Raw genomic sequence first — 25,490 nt, forward strand, 5'->3', positions numbered from 1 at the left:
CTGCTGACAGTTCTGCCCATCCTGCATCAATATATGGCTGTAAATCAGTAATATAAAAGCAAACAAATGCTCTCTTAATGTTTCCAGTCCTATCCTATCATGTTTTTGGTTCAACACATTTTTGAAAGGCAGAAGTCCAGTCCTGATGCAGAATATCTATGATTATTGCGTGTTGTACCTTTCTATTTGAGTCAGCTATTGTACAGGAAACCTTGTTCAAAAAGATGCAAAATGCTTAGGTAAATACACACCTGAAGAAACCTACCATTTCTTCACGGTTTACATAATGTTGCTTAAATTTTGTACTACTTTCATGCTTGTTCTAAGAGCCTGTCGTTTTCTTGTGGTGTTTTGTGTCAGCTTTACCAAATGGATTTGCTTAGAAACCGCAGAGTCTGGGGATTAGGACAGGTGCTTCTAAAGAAAGTAAGGGGGGTTAGTGAAAAGGTTTTCTGATAGCCAACTGCTATGTGACAACTATGGTTCTGGCAAGAATACCTATAAGGGAAACATTTATTAAATTGAGGGACCTGAACGCTTCCTTGTCGTTAGCTTCTCTTCTAAGTATTAAAAATAAATAAATATCTGGCTATTGGAACTGAGGCAGTGGTACAGTCCACTTGCCGTGGCCCAAAGAAAAATCACCAACATGCCAATGCCTTCACTCAATTTCTCCACAGAAATGCCTAATTCTGGGAATTGCAGTAGTTGTGTCACTTGTTTCTCAAATGTGTTGGAAAGTGGTCACATTGGAATATCATAATACATACATGTAAGCACTCTTTTGGAAACATTTTAATGTATGGAAAAGTGGCAAGCCACCTATAAGATGACTGTAGATTTCCTAAGGCTCAGACAAATCCCCTGACAAACATAAGGAGTGACTGCAGCAAGAGTCAGAAGGCAATTCAGAAAAATGTATCATGTCTAGGTAGTGGGGTGTGTATGTATGCTTGCGCATATGATTTTCAAGTATCCTTAACATACCAACAGCCCAAAGTTCAGCTTCCGTTCAGGTTTACTTAATTAATTTTGCAATTACCTATGGATTAGGTGAGTGCCATTGAGAAGTTCTCTTCAGTCCTCTTCAGTTAGCTCTTATTAAGAAACACTTCCTGCAGAATTCCATGACAGGAAGAAAGATGCCGAACCTCATTTTTCTCAGAAAAAAAATCACTTTCCTTAATTGGGAATGATAATTTAAATCAAAGGTTTTAATGCTGTACTGTGAGATTAATTTAAAACCTATGATTTAGCAACCATTAAAATTTTGCTCCTAACATTAAATAGTTCCACAGTATTTTGTCATTCTCATTCCCAAGACATCTTCAGGCAGATTTTGTGACATGAAACAGGTATTTTAGTGTGGCACTTTTATACCCATTCAAACATGATGCAGAAACTAATACTTAGATTCTGGATCTCTTTCTCCCAAAAAAGCATACAATATTTCATGGTTTCAAATCATTGCCAGTGTACAGACCTTTGCATACTTTCCAGTAAAGTAGGCAAAAGTAGAACCAAAAATTCTGCAGTTAAGAAAAACACGTAACTTCTCATCTGCTGAGGTGATTCAATCCAAGTCAGAAATTGTTTCTTCACATTTAGTAGCTTTCTTATTATTCTTCACATGGTCCTTTCATCTTAGTTTGGAGTTATTAGAAGCAGGACTGCAATCACCTAAGGCAATAAACTCTAATAATGGGAATAAGGTAGCGGGAAACAATAAATGAATTTATACCTTGCACATGCCAATGTGCATAGCATTCAGATGGCTACTAGAGCGACCACTACCAGGAACATAGGTCTTTTTTTTTTTTTAATTTCTTTTCTCTCTCTTTTTTTTTTTTTTCCTTTATAATCTCAGATGATAAAAATGTTTTTGTTCAACTAGGAATCAGTCCTTTGGTTTCCTTTCAGCAAACAAACAAACAAACAAACAACGTAATTATCCCAGCTCAAATCTAATAGCATTTTGGTTCCTCTACCAAAACCAATCTCAACATGTTATACAAGAAACCTTGCTACCTTCAAATTAAGTGGTATTTACAAAGACAGTCTTCAGTTGCAGTCTTACCAGATCTCATAGACACAAAGGAAAGGTAAAAGGCTGAATCTCCTCTGGGGCATCAAGAAGTCATAACAACTTTTCTTGCTTGTGATTACCATGCTGCTCTGCACAAAGCTAATTTATCATAGCACATGGATCACTGTGCCCATGCTGGGCTGACTTTCCTGAAGGATTCATGTTGGACTAAGATCTTCAGAGAACCAGGGAAGTCAGCCAGCAAGTCACTCAATCTAGGTAAGAGCTACTTTTCCAAAAGGAAACTTCTTGGAGTTGGAGATGACCTTGGCACTCTCAGCTGCAACTAGTTCAGGCAAATTTTCAGCAGTTTTATTTTACAGTTTTTGCAAACTGACCTATGAAACTTTGCAGCTCCCTTTGATCATGTCACTGAGTCACTGGCATGACATTTTTAGCTGAAGTGTTATAGGAGCCAACCTCTTTAGACAATATTTCTTTCTCCAAGTCATTACATGGATTAATAGGTTGAAGCAGTTCTTTGTCTATTAACACAATAGATCCTATTGGAAATTTTCACTTTTGACAGCCATGAAGTTTAAACTGTATTTTTAATTCCCTCTCTCAGACTTACTTTGCTTTTGGCAAGCCAAAAGCTAATCCATTAAAGCAACAAAAACATTTTCACAGTGGATGTATAAAGAAAGCAGCTTTTTATGATTTCTTTCTGTAGTATGTACAAACAATAGAGAGTGACAAAATGTCTTAGCATTGTAACAAGCACTGAGAAAAGGTGAAAATAAGGCATAAACCAAAGAAAAGATGTGTACAAAGGAACAGACAAATTACGTATTTTTTGTGTTTTTCTTTTTGTACTAAAAAATGGAGCACAGTGCTTATTTTTGTGTAGACTACTCACCGAGCCCTGAAGTCATTAGAGGTTAAGAATACCAACATCATTAAACCTCTTTCCAATTTTCTGTTCTTTAGCTAGATCTTCACCTTCTCCTGATATTACTCTCATCAGAAGCAGTCCTCTCCCAGCAAAAAATCCAATAGAAATGCTCCTAAGTAGACTTTTTAACTGAGAAATTATCACTCTTAGCCTAAATAGCTATCACAGAAGTGCCATTAAAGAAAAACATTAAACGCTGAAGCTAAGAATTTTCATGCCCAAACCTTCACTAACTTTGAAGATTTTTCAATTCCAGCTCTTGTCGATGGCTGAAGAGATTTCTAACTTGGCTGAAGGGATTCTCTAATATTTCCTAGCTATGAAACATAACATCGTCTGGCGTTACTTTGAATGTACAATAATTAGTGTAAGAAGGAAAACAGTGCACATCCAGTTCAGTTCAGTTTGGGGGCTTTATTGCCAGGATAATCATTCACTAAACCAAATTAAATATGCTGCTTGGATCATGTTTTTTACTGTACCAAAATAAAAACTTGAATCAAGTTTCTAGCAAGATTGACATTTGGCAAAAATAGCCCAATCTAAAACCAGAATGCTTTCACGTTAGGGTTCTTTGTGCTGTATAAGAAGCCACTACTGCAAAAACATAATCATGGGAGTATCCCATCACCAAACGTGCTTGCAGAATAAAGGCTTACATGCTTTTAGAAGAATAGTTTATTATGTTCTCGAATAGTTTGTTATTGTTCAAATAGATGGACTCGGATGCACACCTGGACCACCTCAAGCATCAAAAGCAAACACTTTTTAACCTAATGTACAGTTTAGAGCCATCTGGAGTAGGTAGCTATTACATGTAGCTAGAGTCTTACTAGTTTACTTTATTTTATAAACTATCTCATTAGTAACTACTCCAGGTTTTAGATTCCATCCTATTCTGACTGTTATTATGAATTTCATTTCAGAGGCACTGGGATCCCAGACTGAGTACACCAGAACAAAGAAAGATCAGCAAAGCTTAGAAACCAAATTTCAACTCTATACAGATAAAACTGAAGAAGGATGTCAGATTTTGTTCAATCAGTTGGAGACTCTTGACAAATGCAGTTTCAATGCCTCTCTTCCTCTGGTGATGATAGTCCATGGCTGGTCGGTATGAACTCACATTTTTTTTTTTTAAATTCGAACTACACCTGATTTGATATACTTTCCTCTTCACTATGCTAGTGCCAAAAGCAACTTTGGAAGAAAGACTGGGATCTGAAATATGGTGGATTTCCCTAGTAGCAATCATGGCTAGAAATACTACAAAGTGGATGTTCCCCACTGAGATTCTGAAGGAACACTCAACAAGCAATTTTTCATATGGGAGTCCCATGTCAGGAATTAGATTCATCCCTGGTTTAAAGCCAGAGTTCGAACAAGCAGCTGAATTAATGTGCTGTGCCTCTGGAGGACTGAAATATAGTTTCATTTCTCTGATATGTTTACTGCCAGATAAGCTTTGTGTGCACTTACTGAAAAAAGTGCACACAATCTCCCCACATCTTTCTCATAGGTACAGCTTTAAAGAGAACATCTCTATAAGCTTTTTCTGCTGAAATTGAAGCCCTGAATGTCAATGAATTACCACTGAACTACTTCAAATGGTTAAAAAAAATCCACCAAAAACCTTCTTCAAATGAACAGAATTGCTATGCTACAGTGAATTTTGATCTGATTTCAGCTTGAGAAGAAATAAAAGAAAAGAAAGGATAGGAAGTCATGTCATTTGAACAGATCTTTGATTCTCATAGAACCAGTGTCATCACTTAAGATGGCAAAATACAACTGGGTCACTGCAAATGCACAGTCAAAGAAACCTCAAACAACACACTTGATGTGCATAACTCTAAGTGCGTGTAACAGCAGAGATGGAATATTGCCCAGATTCATTTAGCCAAGCCTCCCAAACAAGAATTTGTTTAAAGCCTATACCCTTCTCAAAGAACTATGGAGCTGAGGCTGCTGCCATTGACACTCGACATTCACATTAACTTAATCTACAGAAGTATTAGGCTCTTAGAGAAAGAAGTATGTTTGGAAACCCAAAGCCAACACATCCAAATTCTGTTAAAAGACCAGAAGAGATTAGTATGTTCCATTGATTGAGGAAATATGCACAACCAGCTCAGCTTAAATCTGAGATTTATTAAATAGTAATTCTGGTCCTTCAAATTGGAAGCAATAAAGAAAGTTTGATCCAGTCCTTGAAAAAAGAGGATTTCATAACAGAACAAATATAGAAGGCAAACACTCACTGGTCTGCAACACTTCAGCTTTCCTCATTTTTCCCTTCAGCTTAAATTTACAGGGACAGCTGCTCCTTACTGAAATCAGAAAGTAGCTGGGCATTTCTGTCTTTCTTTTTAATCACTAATACCAATTATCTCAGGATCTGTAAGAATATTTAAGGACATAATTTCATTGATAAGAGCTCACATCAATCTACCTAAAATATTATACAGTTCATATAAATTCTTGATTTTTCTCCACCCAAAATCAAGGATTCTCAGCAATGAAGCATGTTGAAGCCCCTAAAATCTATTTATCAGAACTAACTCACCTTGTTTATTTTATGTTTTATGTTTCCTTGAGCTTTTCACACAGAATATTTGTTAGACACTGCTTTTTCTTAAGACTTTTTTTTTTTTTTTTTTTTAAAAAAAAAAAAAAAAAACAAAACAGGTGGATGGGATATTAGAAGACTGGATTTGGAAAATGGCAGCAGCTCTGAAGTCTCAGGATAAACAAATTAACGTGATCATTGCAGATTGGCTTACATTTGCTCACCAGCACTATCCCATTGCTGTACAGAACACCCGCCACATAGGGCAGGAGATAGCAGACTTCCTGGAATGGCTGGAGGTAAGGGCACCCAGGTCAAAATGTCTTTGAAAAGACCTATTTACCTGCTCTTATGCTTCTAACACCTTTCTGAAATACTCTGCTGGCTAATGCTGTTTCATTGCAATCACTTACGTTTCTGCAATACGCTGTACATTTTTCTTCCATCAATTTTCATATGACTAAAAAATTTTTATCATTCTAGAGAAAAAAAGCAAGTAGTCTTTTTTATTAGAATACTTTGATGTGTCTTTACAGTTGAGATCATTTCATGCTACTTCAGTTTTTCAATTAGCATGTGTGCAGAGAGCTGGCATTCTTTGCATTATAAAGCTACTCAATATTTCAAGTTCAGAACCTGGTTAGTAGAAGAAAGTCAGAGCAAGTTCCACACTTCGCAAATAGGCACGCTGGCATTTGCAAGTAGCTAGTTCAGCACAAGGTTATGTGACCTATGCCTAATGCAGAATTTGAGCATGACATCATGTTAGATTTTTGCCTTAGTTTCCCATAGATTATTCTAAAATAATAGCTTGGTGATCGAGTGTAAAGGTGGACATTTTAGGAGCACAGATATACATAGCAAAGCAGATGGCACAGAGGCAGTAATGAGCACAGAACCATGCTAATCTAGTGACTACTCATCAAAACTCCCACTAGGTAGGAAGCAGAGGCCATGTCTTACAGCAGTTTTAGCTATACCTGCAGCTGCCAGACTAGAAATGTTATAAAAGAGTCTGCAAGGGATCACTGGTCTCCAGCACGATTTTTGAAAGCACAGAGAGCAAAACACTAGAAAGAGACTTGCACATATGAAGCATGTACCCTACGCAACTTGTATTTCACCTATCCATTCAAGCTACCTGACTTGGAATGAGGTTATATTTCTGTACCTTACAATGAAATTTTTAATACATTAATTTAAATGTGGTGAGGTCTAGGGTAGATGGGAAATACGCTGCAAAGATGAAAGGTTTGCAGCAAATTCCACTGAAGGACTAAGCTGCTTTCAATGGAAAAGACAGGGATAGGAGTTACCAGACAATATAGCCAGTTAGGGACAGCAGGCACAAAGGAAAAGGCAGAAAAGACAGAGTCACCATTCTTCCTTGTGACAAGAGAGCTTAGCTCTTGCTCAAATGTAGTGTAAGTTGCTAGAGACTTAAAATCATATTTTGAAGCTGTTTAATTATTGAATGAATCAAAAGGTGGACTTTGTTCAGTTCCCAGGATACACAACATTGTCAACAATAAAGATAGTCTGTGATTTCTCCAGTGTCAGCAAAAAATAAAAATAAAATAAAATCGAGGCTTGAATAAGTGACTGTTTGCTATAGCATTGGAGGTATCTTCTCTTGTACCATGATATCTTCCAGGATTTAAATATGCCATAACTTTTTACACCACTCAACTGAGAGTGTTCAAGTAGTAAAGGTTAATTCCATTGAGAAGCACCCCTTCAAGTGTTTAAAAGTTAAAAAAAACCCTCCTGCAACTATCTTTCCACTGTGCTTCAACCTGATTTGAAATATCCTCAGCGGATGTAACAAAAGCTGCAGCACTGTGCAACATTTTAATTAAGTATAAAAATAAAGTAAATCTTAGCACTCCTAGTGTAAGAGTAAACAGGGCATGATCAATAACAGTCTCAATAACAGCCATCTCAATAACAGCTGCCAAGAAAGTCATTATGGATATTCTGATCTCTAAGAAGGTTGTCAGCTTTCACCTCATCTTCACAACAGATAGGTATTGAGACTGAAAAAGCTCTCCACTGGGACAGGCAGTATCCACACTGAAATTAAAACAGAGGTTTGCCTTTCCTGCAAGAAAAATATTACACATTTTTCTTTACAAGCCAGAACAAATTTGAGCTACACTGCTCAGGTGGACAGCTTAAGAACTAGATAGTATTGATTAGGTAGAAAGAAGGGCCTGAGGCCAATGCTTCTTAGGTTTGTTTCACAACAGATACCCAGTTTTGTAAAAATCAGTCCAAGAAATATCATCACCATATCACTTAGCATGTCAGAACAATGTTGTGATACTTTGGCTTCTAATTTGGCATATATTAATATCTCAGGCAAAAGAAGCGATACACTTCTATAAAAGTGTTTTACACTGAAATTAAAGGCCATATAGATTATATCCACATTACAGTCATAGGAAAGTAAATGCTGCATACAAAAGGCAATGCACATTTGCATCATTTGCAACCAACAGCAACAAAAACCCTACTATTTCTGTTTATGGCTTTCCTGAGCATACCACATAAGCAGCAATGCCCAGATGCATTTTCCTGATGCATAAGAAGGAGGTAAAGAATAACACACAGCCAGCAAAGAAATTTAGTGCATGATCCAAACACCTCATTTCACCTCCAGCATCAACATACGTACAAATTTCTTGGGTTATAATTCATGGTATACCTGGCTTGTAGTAACTATTTTACTAGTTTACTTTTTACATTTTCTCCATCTAAATCAAGCTGCTGTTATCTTCCAGGAATCCATTCAATTTTCCAGAAGCAATGTTCATCTAATTGGGTACAGCCTAGGAGCTCATGTTTCAGGGTTTGCCGGCAGTTATATCAGTGGTACAACCAAGATTGGAAGAATTACAGGTAAAAAACAAAACAAAACAAAAAACTACTTACTTTAATAAGCTTAACAGACAACTGATTTCTTTGCATACATTACACAGATATTTGGCATATTATAGTTTATATTAGAACTAAGAACTCTTCAATCCTATTTTTATAAATCACACTGACGGTGTTACTTTTGCTGGAAATTTACCTATAGCTGCTGGCTAAAAGCTTGCATTTAATTTATGAAGTCTTTTTAGGCTCATGGCCCTAACTAAATTAATGTATGTAGACACCTTTTCTAACAGCATCCTCTCCAAAGTTAAAATATTCACATGGATAGGCAACTTAATCCACTTGCATAATATTTTAAAACCCAAGGAAACCATGCATGGAAAGCCATTTACAACTAACTGCATGCACTGCAAATACATACCACCTTGTGTGTGTTGCGAGAAAGCATTTAACAAGGATTGATTTTAATAAACAGAAGAATGTAAATAACTTTACTGTTCCCTTAAAGATAGATGCATTTGTTCATGATCTAATACTGGAAGAGATTAGAAATGCAGCATTTTAATTTGTACACAAGAAAATAAAAGAAAAAAGCAATGGGGGGATAAACCAAAACAACAACAGAAAACCCACCATCAACAAAAACAAAACAAAAAGTTAGATCCAAGGTTTGGGTCAGACCAATAACCCCAAACTATCCGGAGAACAAGATCCTAAGCATCTTCCTGAAACAAAATCTCTTTCGTGTTAATTGGCCTTAAGAACTTACAGTATCTGACACTGTGTCCCTGCACGACCAAAACATAATCCACACATTATCTAAAGTCCAAATGCAAGTCCCTCTTGGGGTTTGCCATTACAATGAAAGATTTAGAAATAAGGTAACATCCACTTCAAGCTTCCACCCAACCTTGGCTACTCTCAGTAGTCCTGCCTCCAGCTCACGCTGCCTTCCCCAGCCCTACCTTCCTTGGATAGCTTCAAGTCCCAGTTGTGACCCGATTCACCATTCCATAGTCCCTTGCTCAGTCAGTTCTTGTGATGGTGCCTGCATGCCAAGAAGCTTATTTTACGTGATACGTCATGATATTACACCTGTGTACGCACTGAAGAACTTGAGCTCAGCAGCACAGATTGTTCAGACCATATTAGTACGTAAAGCCTTAATAATGGCTAAACAAAACCATTAATTTATTATTACAAATTTATGCATTTTTCATCAAAAATTATTCCAACTTGTAACAAGCTGAAAAAAAAAAATCACACTGATTAAAGCTATTAAAAGGAAAAGGCATGACTTTGGGGTGGCATCTCTACTTGTATCCTCTGCTATTAGTCTTGTCCTGTTACATCAATGCAAATACATTACTCCATAATACCAGCTGAAGAATCTCAAATTTAGTTGCTTCTTCTCAAAACTAAAAAGCAGCTTTAAACTATGCAGGAAGTCTTTTTCCATAAATCAGTTCCCAAAAAGGGCCCTATACAGAAGCATCCAGTAGACTAAAATCAACATCTCTAACTGGAATATTATTTTCCTGAACACTGTAATAATTTGAAATCTTTTAACACTGAGAAACTATTATAAACAGCATCTACCAGACAGAGCTCTTGAGTCAACAAGTGAAGTTTTATAAAATTACAAGTCTCAAATGTGGGCTAAAAGTCACCCTTGTTGTGGGACTGCTGTCTTCAAAAGAGCCTCTGAAATGCATGACCTCTAGAGTATCAAAGAACAAAATTAAGTAAACATCCCTCAAAAGACAAAGCAGTAGCAAGCATGGTTTGTCTATAACAAACATATCTATCTCTGAGCCTGTGTCCTTGTGCATGCAGCAGTTACTGTTTATTACAGCGCCTGTGTTTATTTTACCTTTTGGTGTAACCATGTACACCACACAGTACAAGTGTTCCTACCATTGTTTTTGTCAGTGAAAGACCTTGTAAACTACCAGCACTGTATGTTTTTAAATATTTATCAGAGTCTTTTCTCAAAACAGTATAGGAAAAATCCACCTGTACTACATCACAATTGGATTATTTGCATTTATTGTAGGCCTTGACCCTGCTGGCCCCTTGTTTGAAGGAATGTCACCAACAGACCGTTTATCTCCAGATGATGCAAACTTCGTAGATGCAATTCATACATTCACTAAACAGCACATGGGTCTCAGCGTTGGCATCAAACAGCCTGTGGCCCATTTTGACTTTTATCCCAACGGAGGCACCTTTCAGCCTGGCTGTCACATCATGCATGTCTACAACCACATTGCACAATATGGAATCACTGGTAAGAACAAATTGGGCCATGAGGGAAGCAGCGCTGTAGCTGGACTAACGGCATGTTGGGGAAACTGCATAGACCTGTGGTCTTAAAACAGTATCTAATGGGAGAATTGTCTTGCCTTATATGCAAGGAAGTTTCTTTTCTAGAATTTGGTGATTTTTACATGTATTGGGTTCCAATTGTTCTTACTGACTGGTAAGAAACGTGGCTGCCTAGGACTTCTGAAAATCAGGCAGTGAGCACCCTGGTGTCAAGCACTTTTGAATAATTTTCAAAAGGTATTTGTTGTGGTGGTAGAGGAAATGAGAAAACTTATTCTAATTAAGCCAGATTCATCTAGTGTGCAATTAATTATTTCAAATCAAGACACAGGGCTGTACTACTCACCTTTATTCACCTTTTCCCACGTCACTGTCCTTCAACTGCACAGCGGGTGATGCTTTTTCTGGGACTCAACTACCAGCGTTCCAGGTTTATAGGGTTTATATTTATAGAAGATGAGTTCCAATGTACCTGAACATAAATGTACAGAGAAACTGATGCAACATACTGAAAAAAGGTAAAGGTACTGATGCACTGTGACAAACAGAACTTTTCACTGAACAACAAACAAACAAACATGAACAACAACAAAAAAAGAAGAGTACAAGGAGCATAACACACTGCAAAAATTTCTCAACTATCACACTATATAAAAGTAGACCATCTTAGAAAATAATTCACAGTAAATGTGAAAGTCTAGAAACCTTATCAGTGAAGACGTGTATAAAAAATCCACAGTGACATATCCCAATTGCACAGAATAACTTTCATAATTTTATTTTTTTTCCATTTTTCATTTGATTTTTATATTTTTTTTTCAATTAAAAATGAACATTAAATTCTAATTTGAAATCTTTTAAAAGTAAAATTTCCTTTTAGAAAAAGAGGAAAACATGTATTTTTCTTAAAAGCATATCTATGTACTTAATACATATAATGTATTTAATACATTTTTTGCTTTTTCCCCAGTAGTAGCAGCTAGCAAAATTCAACATTAGTCTGTCAATCTGATGAGGCCAAAGTGACTTTACCATGTAAGCATCCAAAAGTTAGTATTCAATCATTCAGAATGAGACTGCTGCCTTTAATACTGTATGGTGAAAGACTGCATGTAGTCTCATACTGTATTTCATTATTAACTGAACAGCCATGACAATGAAATCAAGGCTCATATTTAGAGTCTTGTACAGGCAGACTAAAATTTAAGCAGCAAATTATTCAATTTTATTAACCTGTTGGTTCAGCCGAGCTATCTTTGGATGATCCCAGAAGTATGGTTGTTACATGTATGACTTCTGAGACAAATTCATGAGGTTTTAGTAAGCATGAAGGATGTGAGAAGAACAGTAAGATATACGAACAGTTAGCTGCTCTGTAGTTGGAATGCTAAAAAGGGCATGCAAAATTACTGGTCATGTTTTTTTCAGGCATCACTCAAACCGTGAAATGTGCCCATGAGAGGTCAGTTCATTTGTTCATCGACTCTCTGCTTCACAACGACAAGCAAAGCACAGCATACTGGTGCAACGACATCAACACTTTTGACAAAGGAATGTGCCTCAGCTGTAGGAAGAACCGGTGCAACACATTGGGCTACAACATCAGGGAGGAACGGCTCCCAAAAAGCAGACGGCTCTTTTTGAAAACAAGAGCACGTATGCCTTTCAAAGGTTCGTGGGAATGCCTGTTGCAGTCTCCAGACTGATAACAAAATGGGATAATGAGCCTAGGCTTTGTGATTCTGTTTACTCATTTATTAAAGCTTATAAAATCTATGGTAATAATCAATTTGCTGAGACAATTAAGAATCCCAGTAGGATTTCCTGATGCCCTTTCATCAAGATCTTGACTCTTAATATTTTTACAGGAAAAAGCTTGCTGTGGCTCTGGGGCCTCAGAGCTGCTTTGGGGCCTCGGGGCTGCTTAGGGCCCTGATCTACAGGATTTTCCTATAACTGGCTTGTGTGAATTGCTTACAGCATATGGAGCTATACAGCCAAGTCAAAGAAGCACAATTGCTCTGAGAAGCCTGTAAAACCTTCTCTTCCAACTTTGCCCAAATTTTGTCTGTAGATGGTCTACAAGGCTACACACAAATTATTACTTTTCAGACAATGGACAGAGAGCAGAATAGATGGCCTTTAACAGGGCAGAACTGTGGCACTAAAAGTGACCGGTACTCCAGGCTTTATCTCTATTAAATTATTTCGTCAAGAGCACCATAACTATCTAGGCTCAAAGAGAGAATCCATACTGCCTGCACAATCAGATAGAGGGATGCAGTCTGACAGGGAAATGACGCCCATCTGCCCATCTCCTCACAAAATGGCCCAGGCCTGGCTGCAGGCCAGTTAACCCTCGGTTGTCAGGGAGCCCACAAGGCCACTCCTGCTGTTGAGCAGACCTCCACAGGCCACCAGGAGGTTTTACATACGTTTTAAAGCAGGACCGTGTGTGACCAACAGCAGGATGTCTTTCTTCCAAGTTATTTTTGGTGCAGGGACTTTCAGTGCGTCATGCTTCCCCTCACCACCTCCTCCCATGGCAGTCATGAGGCTGAGGCAGGCAGCACGAAATGGCCGCCTGGCCCCTGGCTCAGGGCACCGCTCACAGCCACAGGCCACCAGGCATGGAGGAGACGCTGCCTGGGCCCCTCAGGCTGGTGCCATCCCACAGCCCGCTCACCACAACAGCCCGTCTTCCTCAGGTTCCCCCAACCCAGAACCACCAAACGGGTTCCCCTCAGCGCCTCACACCAAGGCCTGCCCCTTCAGCAGGGCACAGCCAGAAAGGGGGCCCAGAGGGATCCTGAGGAGAAGTGTAAAATGATCCTGCTTCTATTACACAGCTCGTTTCCCCACAGTGCCTGGTGCTCAACTGCAATACCACAGATTAAAATTATTAAAATTAATGTACTATTAAAATAATTTTGGAAGTCTTCCACATACAGCTGTGAACTACATGGTGATGACCACAGAGACATCTGCTCAGCCCTGACTGAAACTCAGAGCAGCTGAACCTGCTGGATCTCCTTACACTTTTTTTTTTTTTTTTTTTTTTAAATGCCACAGGAAGCTGCTTGTGGTAGATTTACATATTTTTAAAGGCCGTGCCTAGTTTTCAGTGTTATTTTGCTGCAGCACAGTTAAGTCACCATCAGAACTGGGAAAGTGCATTGCTCTGATGAACCTGAATCCACCACCACACACCTGGACACAGAAATACCATCTCTGCAATTTTTTTTTCTCTGGCTATGGAGATAGGTATTTTACCACAAGCTGCAACTATATCTTGTTGGCATTGTTTTCCATTTCAAACATGATTCACTTTTATGCTTGGAAATGGTTTTCCTTTAAGAAAAAAAGTTGTTGGCATGTACCCAAATACCAATACCCCCAGACAATAGTTTCCTTTCATAAAAGTTCCAAAACAAGGCAGCAACTGCGGGAGGATGTGTATAAAGTGATCTTTGTAATACTCTTAAAAAAATGTTTGAAGATCATGAGAAAGACTCAAACAGAAGAAATTTGAGAAACTCAGCATTAAATCTCACAATGCTTTATATTTCTTCATGAAATGTGACATTCGATTTTTCAAGTTAATGGATTATATTCTGAAGCATTTGTTAATCCAGCTCAAACAAACAAAAAAGCGGTTGTTACAAAGAAGTTAACATTCATAATAAGGCCATGATTGGGACCCTGAGTCAACCAGAGCTTTTATACAAATACACTCACCTTTTTCCTTAGAGCAAGCATCATAATAACCACAGCAAAAGGCTAAGCTTTTATAAGGCATTAAGAACATATGTTACAGCAATCAACTTTCACATGAATAGAAAACTCAGAGCAAGGCAAGATAGTAATAAGTGATCCATAAACAAGTGTCTGCCCACTTTGTCCTCATCAGGTTTGCTTTTGTGGTTGCCAGCAAAGAACCATCCATTTTGCTTTCTGCACAGTGGCACCTTCTCAAAAGAAAATACATTGTTCACTAACATGCAGTAACTATGAAACAATACAAAAACATAATTTTTCTAGAGAATACCTTCCATTGTGAGAATTCAGAGCTCTACAAAAATCTATCTGTAAACTATACATGAAAAGATTATTCCCTTAGTAGGACAGCTGTGCCACTCAGAGCAGTAGCATCATCAGTGAAACATGGAGTGGGTGAGAAGAAATGAGGACAGAGCACCTTTCTTCTCAAAAACAACTGTGCTACAATGTTTAACAGAACAGTGTGTAGTTTCCGTGTGTAGTTGGACTACAGTGCAAGGATAAACACATCACCTCTTAATTCTAACCAAGTGCTCTCTGGTCTTTGTTAAATAAAAGTTACTTAGGGTTTCCTTCATTAACAAGTAAATCTACCACTTTCGTCAAGAAGGCAATTGGCAGAGAGCAAAGCAACATTTCACTCTGCAGAAATGCTTTAGAGCTGACTATTACCAATACAATTGAATGCCTGGCTTTACTTTTATACAAATAGTATATCCTGATAAGTGGTGTGTAAAATAAAAGCATTGGTTGTTAATACTTTTATTTAGAAAATAGTAGATTTGATGTTGGTGTCAAAACTAAATAAAAGAGCCATCGTGCTTGGATATCTTCAAGATGAACACACCAAAGTGCCATCCTCACCCAACAACTTTTCCATAGTAAATTTAAACAGTTACTGCCAAATCTTTTCTTTTGGTAAATCACCAGACAGAAGTGTTGGACCTTCAAATCTAGCTGACAATATTTGTGTGGACATGGTCTCTAATTGTATGGTGTTTTTTTTTCTTTCTTGTTTTTCTTCCTCATAATTTACTAAATGTCAAACCACTCATACTCAGTACACTGATGATTCCTTAGGCATTCTTTATTCTCAGAAGCATGTCGTTTTTTGTTTTTTGTTTTTTTTTTTTTCTTTTTTTTTCTTTTTTCTTTTTTTTTTTTCCGTTCAAAGACTTTCCTAAACACTATTCTTCTAGAAACCACCAAACCTCAAAGCACTAATGACAACTTTCTTAGAATAACGTGCTTGAACAAAGTCATATTGTTAACAGATGCGTGTTAAGCACAATGTATCATTCTGCAGTCAAGGAAAGTTCACTAGCCCTCTGTTTTGCAGGGAGATTTTCTAGCTAGTCAGAGAAAAAGCCTGACAAAATCGCATAAAGTCTTCAACCTGTGCTGTACAATCCCTAATCAAGTCCAGTCGTAAGTATTCTTTGCTAGCTGGATAGAGAGCTTGCCAGACTTTCTAACAATTAAAGTTCAGAAAAGGTGAAATATTTCCCAAGGAAGAATGTTTTCTTCTAAAAGAGAACTCTGCCTAGGTTTCCTCCTCCCCACCTCCCTCCCTTTGAAATAGGGCAATGGGGCCCCAAGACCCTAGGGGTAATGCAACACAGCAACAATAAAAAACAAAGCTTTAATTTTAACAAAATTGATTAAAAATAAAATGGAAGTATCAGTCAAGTTGATGCATTGAAAGGCATAATTATTTTGTCTGAGAAATCTATTGCTTTTTTGACCATTTAACTCGTCACTGTCTAAATTTTTCCTTTCTACAGTCTATCATTATCAGTTCAAGATCCACTTCATCAATGAAATCCAAGGCAAGCAGATAGAACCAACTTTTAGCATCTCTCTGACAGGAACAAAGGAGGATGCTAAAAATCTGCCCATCACACTGTGAGTATTGATATTACATGTCACTGTAGAAGTGAAATACAAGGTGCCAATTTACCATATTACTTGGATAATCAAGCTGTGAATGATCTGATTTAGTACTGTTAGTTGGAGATGAACTGGAAATCACCCTCTCTTCATCCATACCCCTTAAAAAACACAATTTTAAAAAACACAATTTTTGATTTACAAAAAATGCATGAATATGGTATAAGATCTCTATGAAACAAACCCTGTGATATTGGAAGTTTCTTATAATGCTATAATCCACTTATGTTCAGTTGATCCCTTGGCTAACACAGGGTAGTAATCAGTTAAAACATAAATAGGCCACTGTAATTAAGGTAAAGAATTTTGGATATTTCTCACAATGGAGACATTATCTGCATTAACAAGTGAACAGGCAACAGTGTGGGCCAGCCTTTGCTCTAGCAGACAGAAGGTATAAAAAAGTACTATTGTGGAATACATTTTGTCTTGCCATTGGTGCTTCACCCCTTGTCCAAGCTTCTCTTACTTTGTCTTTTTATTCTTTTAGCAAGTTGCCAAATTTCACCACTAGAGGAAGAGTATGCTAGAGACAGTAATGTTACTCCTGGGGAAGAGAGAGGAAAGAGTTCTTTCTTTGATTTCAAAGAGAATAGATTTTTTTTTTTAATCCATAATATCAATAATCATTGAGATAGCATTATTCTTTTTTGTTTGCTGCAGTGTTGAAGGAATTAATGGGAATAAAACCTACTCTTTTCTCATCACACTGGACACTGATATTGGTGAGCTAATAATGATCAAATTCAAATGGGAAGGAACTGCAGTTTGGGAAAATATCTGGGACACAGTTCAAACCATAATACCATGGAGAAAAGGCACCCGCCGACCAGGACTTATAGTGAAGACAATACGAGTGAAAGCAGGGGAAACACAGCAGAAGTAAGTGTAATGAAAACATCATTTTTCATTCTGTAATAAAGCAGACATTTGGCAATCAAGCTATCCTTTTTATACAATCATCTGAGCCCCCAGACTCAAACCTATTAGGAGTTTTTCCACACACCACCTCTGACATTTTCTTTTTTTATTATTATTTTTTTTTTTAATTTTATTGTCTCAGATTACAATGCATTATTTTAAGTGACTTATAAGAATTTCTTTGATCCAAGGTAAAAAAATTAATAGTGGAAAACATGAATTTAAACTGAATTTAAGGCATGAAACCTTGGGTGACAATTTTATTTATTCTTAGGAACAGAGGATAGAGGAGTTAGCAAACAGATACAAGGAAGAACTCAAGTTCTGCACTGCAATTTTCTACACAATTGTTAGTGATATTTGATCATCATATCCTATCCATAAATTGCTATCTCACTCCAGAAGGACATGAAATTTCAAAGAAACAAGATACAACAGAAGATAAATATTGATTTCAACACTGAGGCCATGGAAATTCAAATTCCTACTTGCAAAGTATGACAAATCTCAGTTATTTGCCTTTCAATATATACTTTTTTTAATATTCTGAAGGCAAAGTAAACTGGTAGTTTCCTGCCCTGCCGCAGTTGCTTTGGAACTGTATCCACAAATTTGAGTGTGGTAGTGCTCTCTACATACTGCAGTGCTATTAACACTTTTGAAACTGCTTTTTCAGAGACATTTCAGTCAGAAGACAGAATAATAAAATTAATAATGATTCCCACTGCTTTAATCATTTGAGAATTTTTAACAGCAATTTAATTAAGGTGTATGAGAAAACTACATCTTACCTTGTAAGTCTGGCTCAGCCTCAGATGGTGGCCTTTCCCTGGTGCAATGCCTTTCTTACCAGCACCAGTTAGAACTACTGCAGACTTTCTGTGGAACAGTACTTATTGGCAAAGCTGCATCTCCTTGATGCTGACAAAAAAGACAAATTAGACAGTTTAAAGAGATTTTTATAAGGTAATCCATGTGTGTTGGGGTGGGAGGAAGGGCAGTAGAGGGATCATATTTTCTTAGTCTTTTTCCTCTCTGTAAATGTATTTTGTAGGTATTTTCCTCCTCCTAACTCAGTACTTTGCATGTCTCTGCCATAAAAAGTAATTGTTTCTCTAACATCTCTTGCTGTTTTTAAAGTGATGATCCCAAATCAGTACCAACATAGCTGCCAAATGAAATTAAACATACTACACAGTACAAATTAGAGAGCTGTGTGAAAACAGATTTTTTGCCTTGATAAAAGTATGAAACCCTTTCACAGCTTATGTCAGATATACTCACTTTTTTAACCAAGAAACTCCACTCCAATAGTACTGTGTCAATAACATAGAACAAGCCAATTACTACTGATGTACCACTTAAGAAATTCTGGAAAAAGGTTAATTAATATGGGGAGTTCAGGCAGTATCTTCAGGAACCTAATGCTATTTAGAAGCATTTTTGCCATAAGCAGAGGCAGGAGTTTTTGTCAAGATTTTAATGGGCATTGCTTAAACAATGTTTTCTTTCTGTGCAATCTGGGATGTCATGTGAAAGCAAACAAAGGATAAAGACAGTAAAAGTCAAAGTATTTAGAGAGCACACTTTTATACATATAGTATCCCTAGAAAATAATATTATACTTACATTCTGCATTTTCTTTCTAGAATGACATTTTGTTCTCAAAGTATTGAAAACGTTCACCTTTATCCAGCCCAAGAGAAAACATTTGTGAGATGTGAAGATCGCTTTCGGAGACAAGAAAAGTGAGCAAGAACAAAAAGAAACTACTTACCAAAACATACTCAAAACACCACACATCTAGTAAGATATTTTAAAAACACACAGCTATGTAAAGCATAAATTTAAATACCCTGATAGTTTCAGGGATGATGAAGAAAACGCAAAAACGTAGACGTTGTGATAGAGTAACTGAAATGCACTTTGTTCATCTGCTAGACTACTCTCAGTGATCGATGAGCAATTTCATTAACAGCAACTGTTAACTTTAAATTCTTGAAAACTTTGTAAGAATGCCTACTCATTAGAAGTACAAAGGTTACTATTTGAAAGAAACATCTTTTAAAAAAGGAGTTTTAATTTCCAATTAAATGCTTTGAAACATTAATAGTGACTACTATCAATTAAATCTTTCCTAAATTATTTCTGGAAAAGGTGAAGTTAAGTAATAGTAAACATACTCCCGAGTAGATAACATTATCAAAGATTTTGAACTTCTAACTTTATAACCTTCATAAACTAGAAAACATCTCAACACATAGAAAGCTTGAGCTATCCATTATAACTTGATGACAAGCAAAATAACTATAACACCTAGAAAAGATGTCCTATTGGAAAATGCTTTGCTGTTTAACCATTTTAGAGTACTAATTAAAATTACTAGTAATTTAATGATGCTTAGTGTACTACACACAATTGTAGCACAACTAAGTTTTTAACTTTTGAATTAAAATCATATTGTTCATGTAATGCCTGAGATTTTTAGATTTTAAATCACTGTATAGCAGATTTTAGCATGATTTGGAACTGTATTAATAAATTATAATGGTCAAAACTTTATCAAATATCTTCAGTGTATGTACATTGAAAAAAATCAAATATACAAAATTCCATTGTTTCCTATGTCAGAATATAACTACATAAAGAAACACTATCATCTCAGATTACTCATGCTTTATACTTCATACAATAGCATTAATAAATATGTACATCAAAGTATTTCATTTGTCACTTTATAATGGTAAGCACAAGATTAATTAAAATTATGTTTATGACTATTCTGAATGTAATTTATTTTAAATATTCTCTAAGTAGGAAAAAAATGTAAAATAGCCACAAGACCTGGAACAAAGCATATTTTCCATACCAAGATACGTAGGAAAATACACCTTACCAGGATTAAAATGATTGATTTGAAAAGGATGACAAATGGGAGAGTTGATCTGAACTGGCAATCCTGCAAGCATGAACCATCATCAGATGGTGAATGCAGGCAACTTTGCCAGTCATCTAGAATACTAAACTTCCAACTTTTAAATGCCATTTTCAATGGCTAGCTTCTATTTAAATAAACAGGAATACTGAAAACAGAAACAGAACAACTGATTAAATACAATGTAAACTGAAGCATACTTTACACACGATAAGGGCTGTGCTTCCAGAGGTGTAAACTTCAGAGGCTGCTTTGATATTAGAAAATGGACACCTGAATAGCATCTTGACTATGAGAAATCCTTCTAGATTTATGTACAAATTCCATGTAAAGAAAATCTTTAGATCTTCAAAGCAAGCTTTGTGCTTTCACAGATTTTGCTCAAAAAAGTGCTTCATTAACACCAACATATTTCAGCTATGTCAAAAATAGAATTTTTAAGCAAGGAATTCTGTGCTTTGTTATACTCCAATTATCTAATAATAGCTTTGCTAGAGATTTGTTTTGTTCCTTAATGTAAACACAGAACATATTACAGTCACTTTATTCAAAATCATAGTAAAATAAACCAGAAAGTCAAATTATTGAAGAGGGTTATTTCAGTACAAGTATTCCTGAACCAGCTATGTAAGCATTAGACTTGTTTTTAGATGGTTATAGCTACTATGAAGAACAAAATAAAAAATAATTTAAAAAACAAACAAACAAACAAAAAACACCGCCAACAAGAAACAAACCAAAACCAGCCTTGGACAGAGTTAATTGCTAGAGACCCAGTGACAGCACTTTGAGGTGAATGAAGTTAAGATGGACTCTGTTCTGAAGACAATAAAAAAAGCAAATTTCAGTGTGGTCACTTCCATGCGCAGCTGAAGGCAATTTGATTTTCCAAGAGCAGAGCAGTAAAGCACAACGAAAAATAAGATGGGGGTGTGTTGGGGGCATGGTATGAAGTGTGTCCAGATACCTCAAATTATGCCTCTCCTTAGATCTTTTGCAGAATTCAATTTTCTGGGGAAAAACATTTCTCTAGTTCAACTGCAACATGCCAGTATAATCCTCAGATAACACACTTTAAAAACTCCTCTAAAGTAAAACAAAAATTAAGAGAATATTCAATATTTAAACTCTTGCTGATACAAATAAATTTATTCTGAAGTCTTTAGTGTTTTTTTTTGTTTTGTTTTGTTTTAGAAATTGTATGTCCAAATAAATCCTGCCCCAAAGTTTTTGATAACCATTACACTAATTTCTAATATAAAATTGACATTAAGCCTATGTTGCAGCATACTTATAGTCTTACATATCCAGAACGTATTATCAAGGTCATACCTCTGATTCCAAGTGGTTACAGTGGTGTCTCACTTTGTGCTCACTGGAATTACCCTGTATCACTCCAGAAACTGAACTGAGACCCTGAAAGCCATCAGAGGCCTATCTCTGTCAGCACAAGCACAGCTTAGAACGACAAAGAATGCTGTGCTTTTAGTCACCTCCGTGTAATAACCAGCATCCAATATTCTGAAGTAAATCTGTGTGTTGTTTTTTTTTTGTTTGTTTTGTTTTGTTTTTTTCCCCCTGAAAGCAATACTGGAACATTTAATTAAAAGGCAAACTATTTCACTGACTTGTAGTCTTCACAGTTCAAATAAAGTTTCATTGTTTAAGAGGAGTTTGTGATGTGCTTCTCACATTCATACAATTCTGACTATACGTGCTTCGACAACAAACAGAGATGTTTCATGAATAAAACATTAAGAAATATGATTAAGTGAATAGTTATAACTAGGAACTATTAGGTCAAATATTAAACAACTACTTATGTTCTCATTGGTTTCCCCAAACACATTTAAAGAAATACACATATTTTTTGTTCTACATGGACAGGCATTATTTGTATCCCTCTGGCTTGAAATCCAAGGTAGAACTTTAAATACAACCACAATCAAATCTATTGGGTATATATGATACTGACATACAGAAGGGATTTGCTCCAAGTGATTCTTTTAATACCTTTTGCCCTAACATTGCTATTTAGCTAAAAGGGGAAACACTTCTATTAAAAAGTCATGGGGAAAACAAGTACTGTAAGGAAGGAACTCCGAATGTGCTTTGATTAAATCAAAGCATATGCTGCCCAGTTCGGGAAACAGATGTCTAAGCAGGCTATTCTTAACAAACAGCTGTAAGAATGAAAGACTGCTTTTAAAATCCAAATTCTGTCAGCTCATCTTATCACTTAAATCAATGATACAATACAAAAGAAAAAACACAGACCCAGCTTGGCAGTTTTAAAACACCTTGCAGATTTGATCCTTCAAATAGTCTGAATTGTGTGTTCAAAACACTGTAGGTATGTCAGTTGGGATATTCAACTTCAAAAATAAAGTTATTTCACAAAGTATCATTCACTAGCTATGGTGACAGGCTTGAATACCCCAACAGTCATGTGTTCCCATTTAAAGATGAGAATAAAGCTTTATTTCTGTGATAATAGAAGTAATTTAAAGACATTCTAAGGGCTTCTCCTTAAAAGGTTTACACAAGAATATTTACTTTAGCATTTAACTTTATGATTTGTAAACAGAGATGCACTTTGGAATTACACAAGTAGCACAATGACTTCTCATTGCAACTGCCCCTTTACAGTGAAAGACAAAAAAATAGAATCTGTATATTCCTTTTTGCTTTCAGGGTTCAAAAAGTAAATGGATCTTCAGAAGATGATTTCATCAAGTCTATTTATTAATGCATTTCAAGTTTCAAAAAACCTTACATATCTTTGCACAATACTTTTTTTTTTTTTTGCAATTTTAGTAAAAATTTCCAAAGTGAACAAAAAAGATACTGTATAAAACACAGTGGACATGAAATTGACAGTAGTATTCCATTGCCTTGAACTTTTTTTTGATTTACCACATCTTGACTTGCAGTGGAGAGTTCAGTGCACATTTCTCTTTTCAGAAAACATTTAACTTAGACTCAAAATAAAATAGGGCAGCACTTCTCTGCCAAAACCCTACCACAGGATAACATTACAGGCAAAAAATTTACATGTTAAAGTCTACCACGCTCAAGAAGTTACTAAGAACTCTTGCTGAAGAAAAGTCACCATTTTAGAAATGCAAACCCACTTCCAATCTTTGCACAGTCTTAAAACAAATGTATTTAAAATGATTTAAAAGCAACTACATACATTTCTAACTAGTTAAGATCATTTAGAATTATTTATATAGTCTATTGGACTGGGGTTTCATGTACAAAATTTGTCTCTAAACCATGTACAAAAAGCTGTATTTTGAAAAAGTCACCACATACTGTACAAGTTTACAAGGAAGAGATCCCATTATATTCAGTAATATTTTTGGCCTTGCTGGCTTGCGTCACATTATGAGAATGATTGTGTAAACCTTATACTCTTAAGAAACAAAACAAAAACAAAAAAACAAACAAAGGAAGCCTGTCCAACCCTTAGTAAATTTTCTCCTAAGCAAAGCCAGGAAAATTATAGCCATTTGCGCCTCTAATTAGCTGGGTGCTTTTGGAAAACAAGCAATAAATATATCACGAGCTTAAACATTTTGTTTGTAATGCCCCCTTTCATCTCCTGCATAGCAGTAAGCACCTTAAGACATCTTTTGTTTTCACTTTTTAAAAAAAGCCAATTATTTTACATTCGTGATAAGAACTTTGGAATGGGACATTGTGCTGTTGAACTTCACTACTGTTATAAAACATTTCTGAGAAAGTTGGTAGTCCTAACTACAATTTAAACTCTGCCACAATAGTTGGGCAAATCACTACTTTAGTGGTTATCAGTCAACAGTATCATGCTGAAAAGTTATCCAAATATCTGATAAATTAAAAAAGAAAATAAACTACAGCTTTTCTTTCTTTCCACATCCCTTGGAATCATGAACTTAATTATCATACTGCAAGAATAGCTGAAGATCCCAAATGAACTGGTTGCAAATTTTAAAACAAGTTGAATAACAGGCAGAATTTTCTACTAAAGCATGGAAATATTACATCTAACTATTCATTATTTAACTGAATAATCAGACAAATTAAAAACATTTATGCTGAGCTACAAGAAATCATTTATATAAAACAATTTTGAAACATTCTGGCATTAGCAAAATTTGCACACCTGCTATATATCTCTAAAAGATCATTCAATCTTGTATGCTATCACTTAGCAGCTGTTTGATAAAAGATGAAATGAGTGCTTGAAACAACTTCGATCATGATAAAAAGTTTGATTCAAAATTGCTGTGTAAAGCATCACAGGATCCTTGACCATTACACACATCATCCTCTGTTATCCTGAGTATGTCAATTAAACAGTAATTTCTTCATTAATAGCGGAAAAGTTTTATAATACAAAGAAACATCCATATTGCAATTCTCTTGTTTACAATTGCACACAAGTACGGGTGTACGTAAGAAATACATGTCTGCATATAACAATGTATATACATTGGCAAGTAATGTCTCCAATGTTGAGGTGGTCTAGCTTCCTAGCCTTGTCTGGCAGTTGAAAAATATATATTTTTTTTCGATTCTTGAATAGAAGTTTTACTACAGCCATATTTGCCTGCAAGTGAAGAAAATGCAGCAATGAAGAGCACAGAAGGGGGAAAGACCCACGATGCTCTAGGACTTTGTGCCACTAAATTAAAAGTATGCAAGAAAAACACTTTTCTTCTTTTTGAGCTGGAAGATTCACTCATCAAAAATTAACCATTTCCACTTGCTTTGAGGGCATATCATGCCTTTTCTTCGATTTCTCAGAGTTTGACTGGGGACAATGACTTATATTAGGTTTTTCTTTGGAGTGAGTTTTCCCATTGTAGGCACTAGGAAGAACCAAGGCAAAAAGCTGCAGTCAATGTCTCATATGTCCCATCTGATAACTCTCTCGGGGCCTTTGCCGCTGTGGTGGCTGAGTGGTTTGTGGTGGTCTCCTCCTTTTTAAAGTGCCTGTTTCAAAGAAAGGCACGTTATTAAAACAAATACAAAGGAAGAAACGATCTCCAAAAAAGTTGCCCTGGCCACAGAGGTTAGATATAGCCACTTTTCTGAAAAGCTTCAGATTTAGACCTGCAAGGTTTTAAATATATGATCAAACGCATGGAATATTTAC

General features: G+C 36.2%; 2 protein-coding genes across 2 annotated transcripts in view; one reads left to right on the forward strand and one right to left on the reverse strand.

Moving 5' to 3' along the window:
• Positions 1–22,962, forward strand: part of LIPC (lipase C, hepatic type) — a 53,868-nt gene extending 30,906 nt beyond the window's left edge. The window contains exons 3-10 of the mRNA XM_082768682.1: positions 3,908–4,095; positions 5,670–5,849; positions 8,334–8,451; positions 10,487–10,720; positions 12,187–12,429; positions 16,323–16,443; positions 17,152–17,370; positions 19,059–22,962. Of these exons, the coding sequence (XP_082624808.1) occupies positions 3,908–4,095; positions 5,670–5,849; positions 8,334–8,451; positions 10,487–10,720; positions 12,187–12,429; positions 16,323–16,443; positions 17,152–17,370; positions 19,059–19,161 (1,406 nt within the window). The 3' untranslated portion in view covers positions 19,162–22,962. The remainder of the gene's footprint in view (positions 1–3,907; positions 4,096–5,669; positions 5,850–8,333; positions 8,452–10,486; positions 10,721–12,186; positions 12,430–16,322; positions 16,444–17,151; positions 17,371–19,058) is intronic.
• A 106-nt stretch (positions 22,963–23,068) lies between these two features.
• Positions 23,069–25,490, reverse strand: part of ADAM10 (ADAM metallopeptidase domain 10) — a 48,360-nt gene continuing 45,938 nt past the window's right edge. Inside the window, exon 16 of the mRNA XM_082768679.1 lies at positions 23,069–25,327. Within this exon, the coding sequence (XP_082624805.1) occupies positions 25,233–25,327 (95 nt within the window). The 3' untranslated portion in view covers positions 23,069–25,232. The remainder of the gene's footprint in view (positions 25,328–25,490) is intronic.

The sequence above is a fragment of the Aythya marila genome (assembly GCF_965140915.1).
Source record: "Aythya marila genome assembly, chromosome: 11".
Taxonomy (NCBI): domain Eukaryota; kingdom Metazoa; phylum Chordata; class Aves; order Anseriformes; family Anatidae; genus Aythya; species Aythya marila.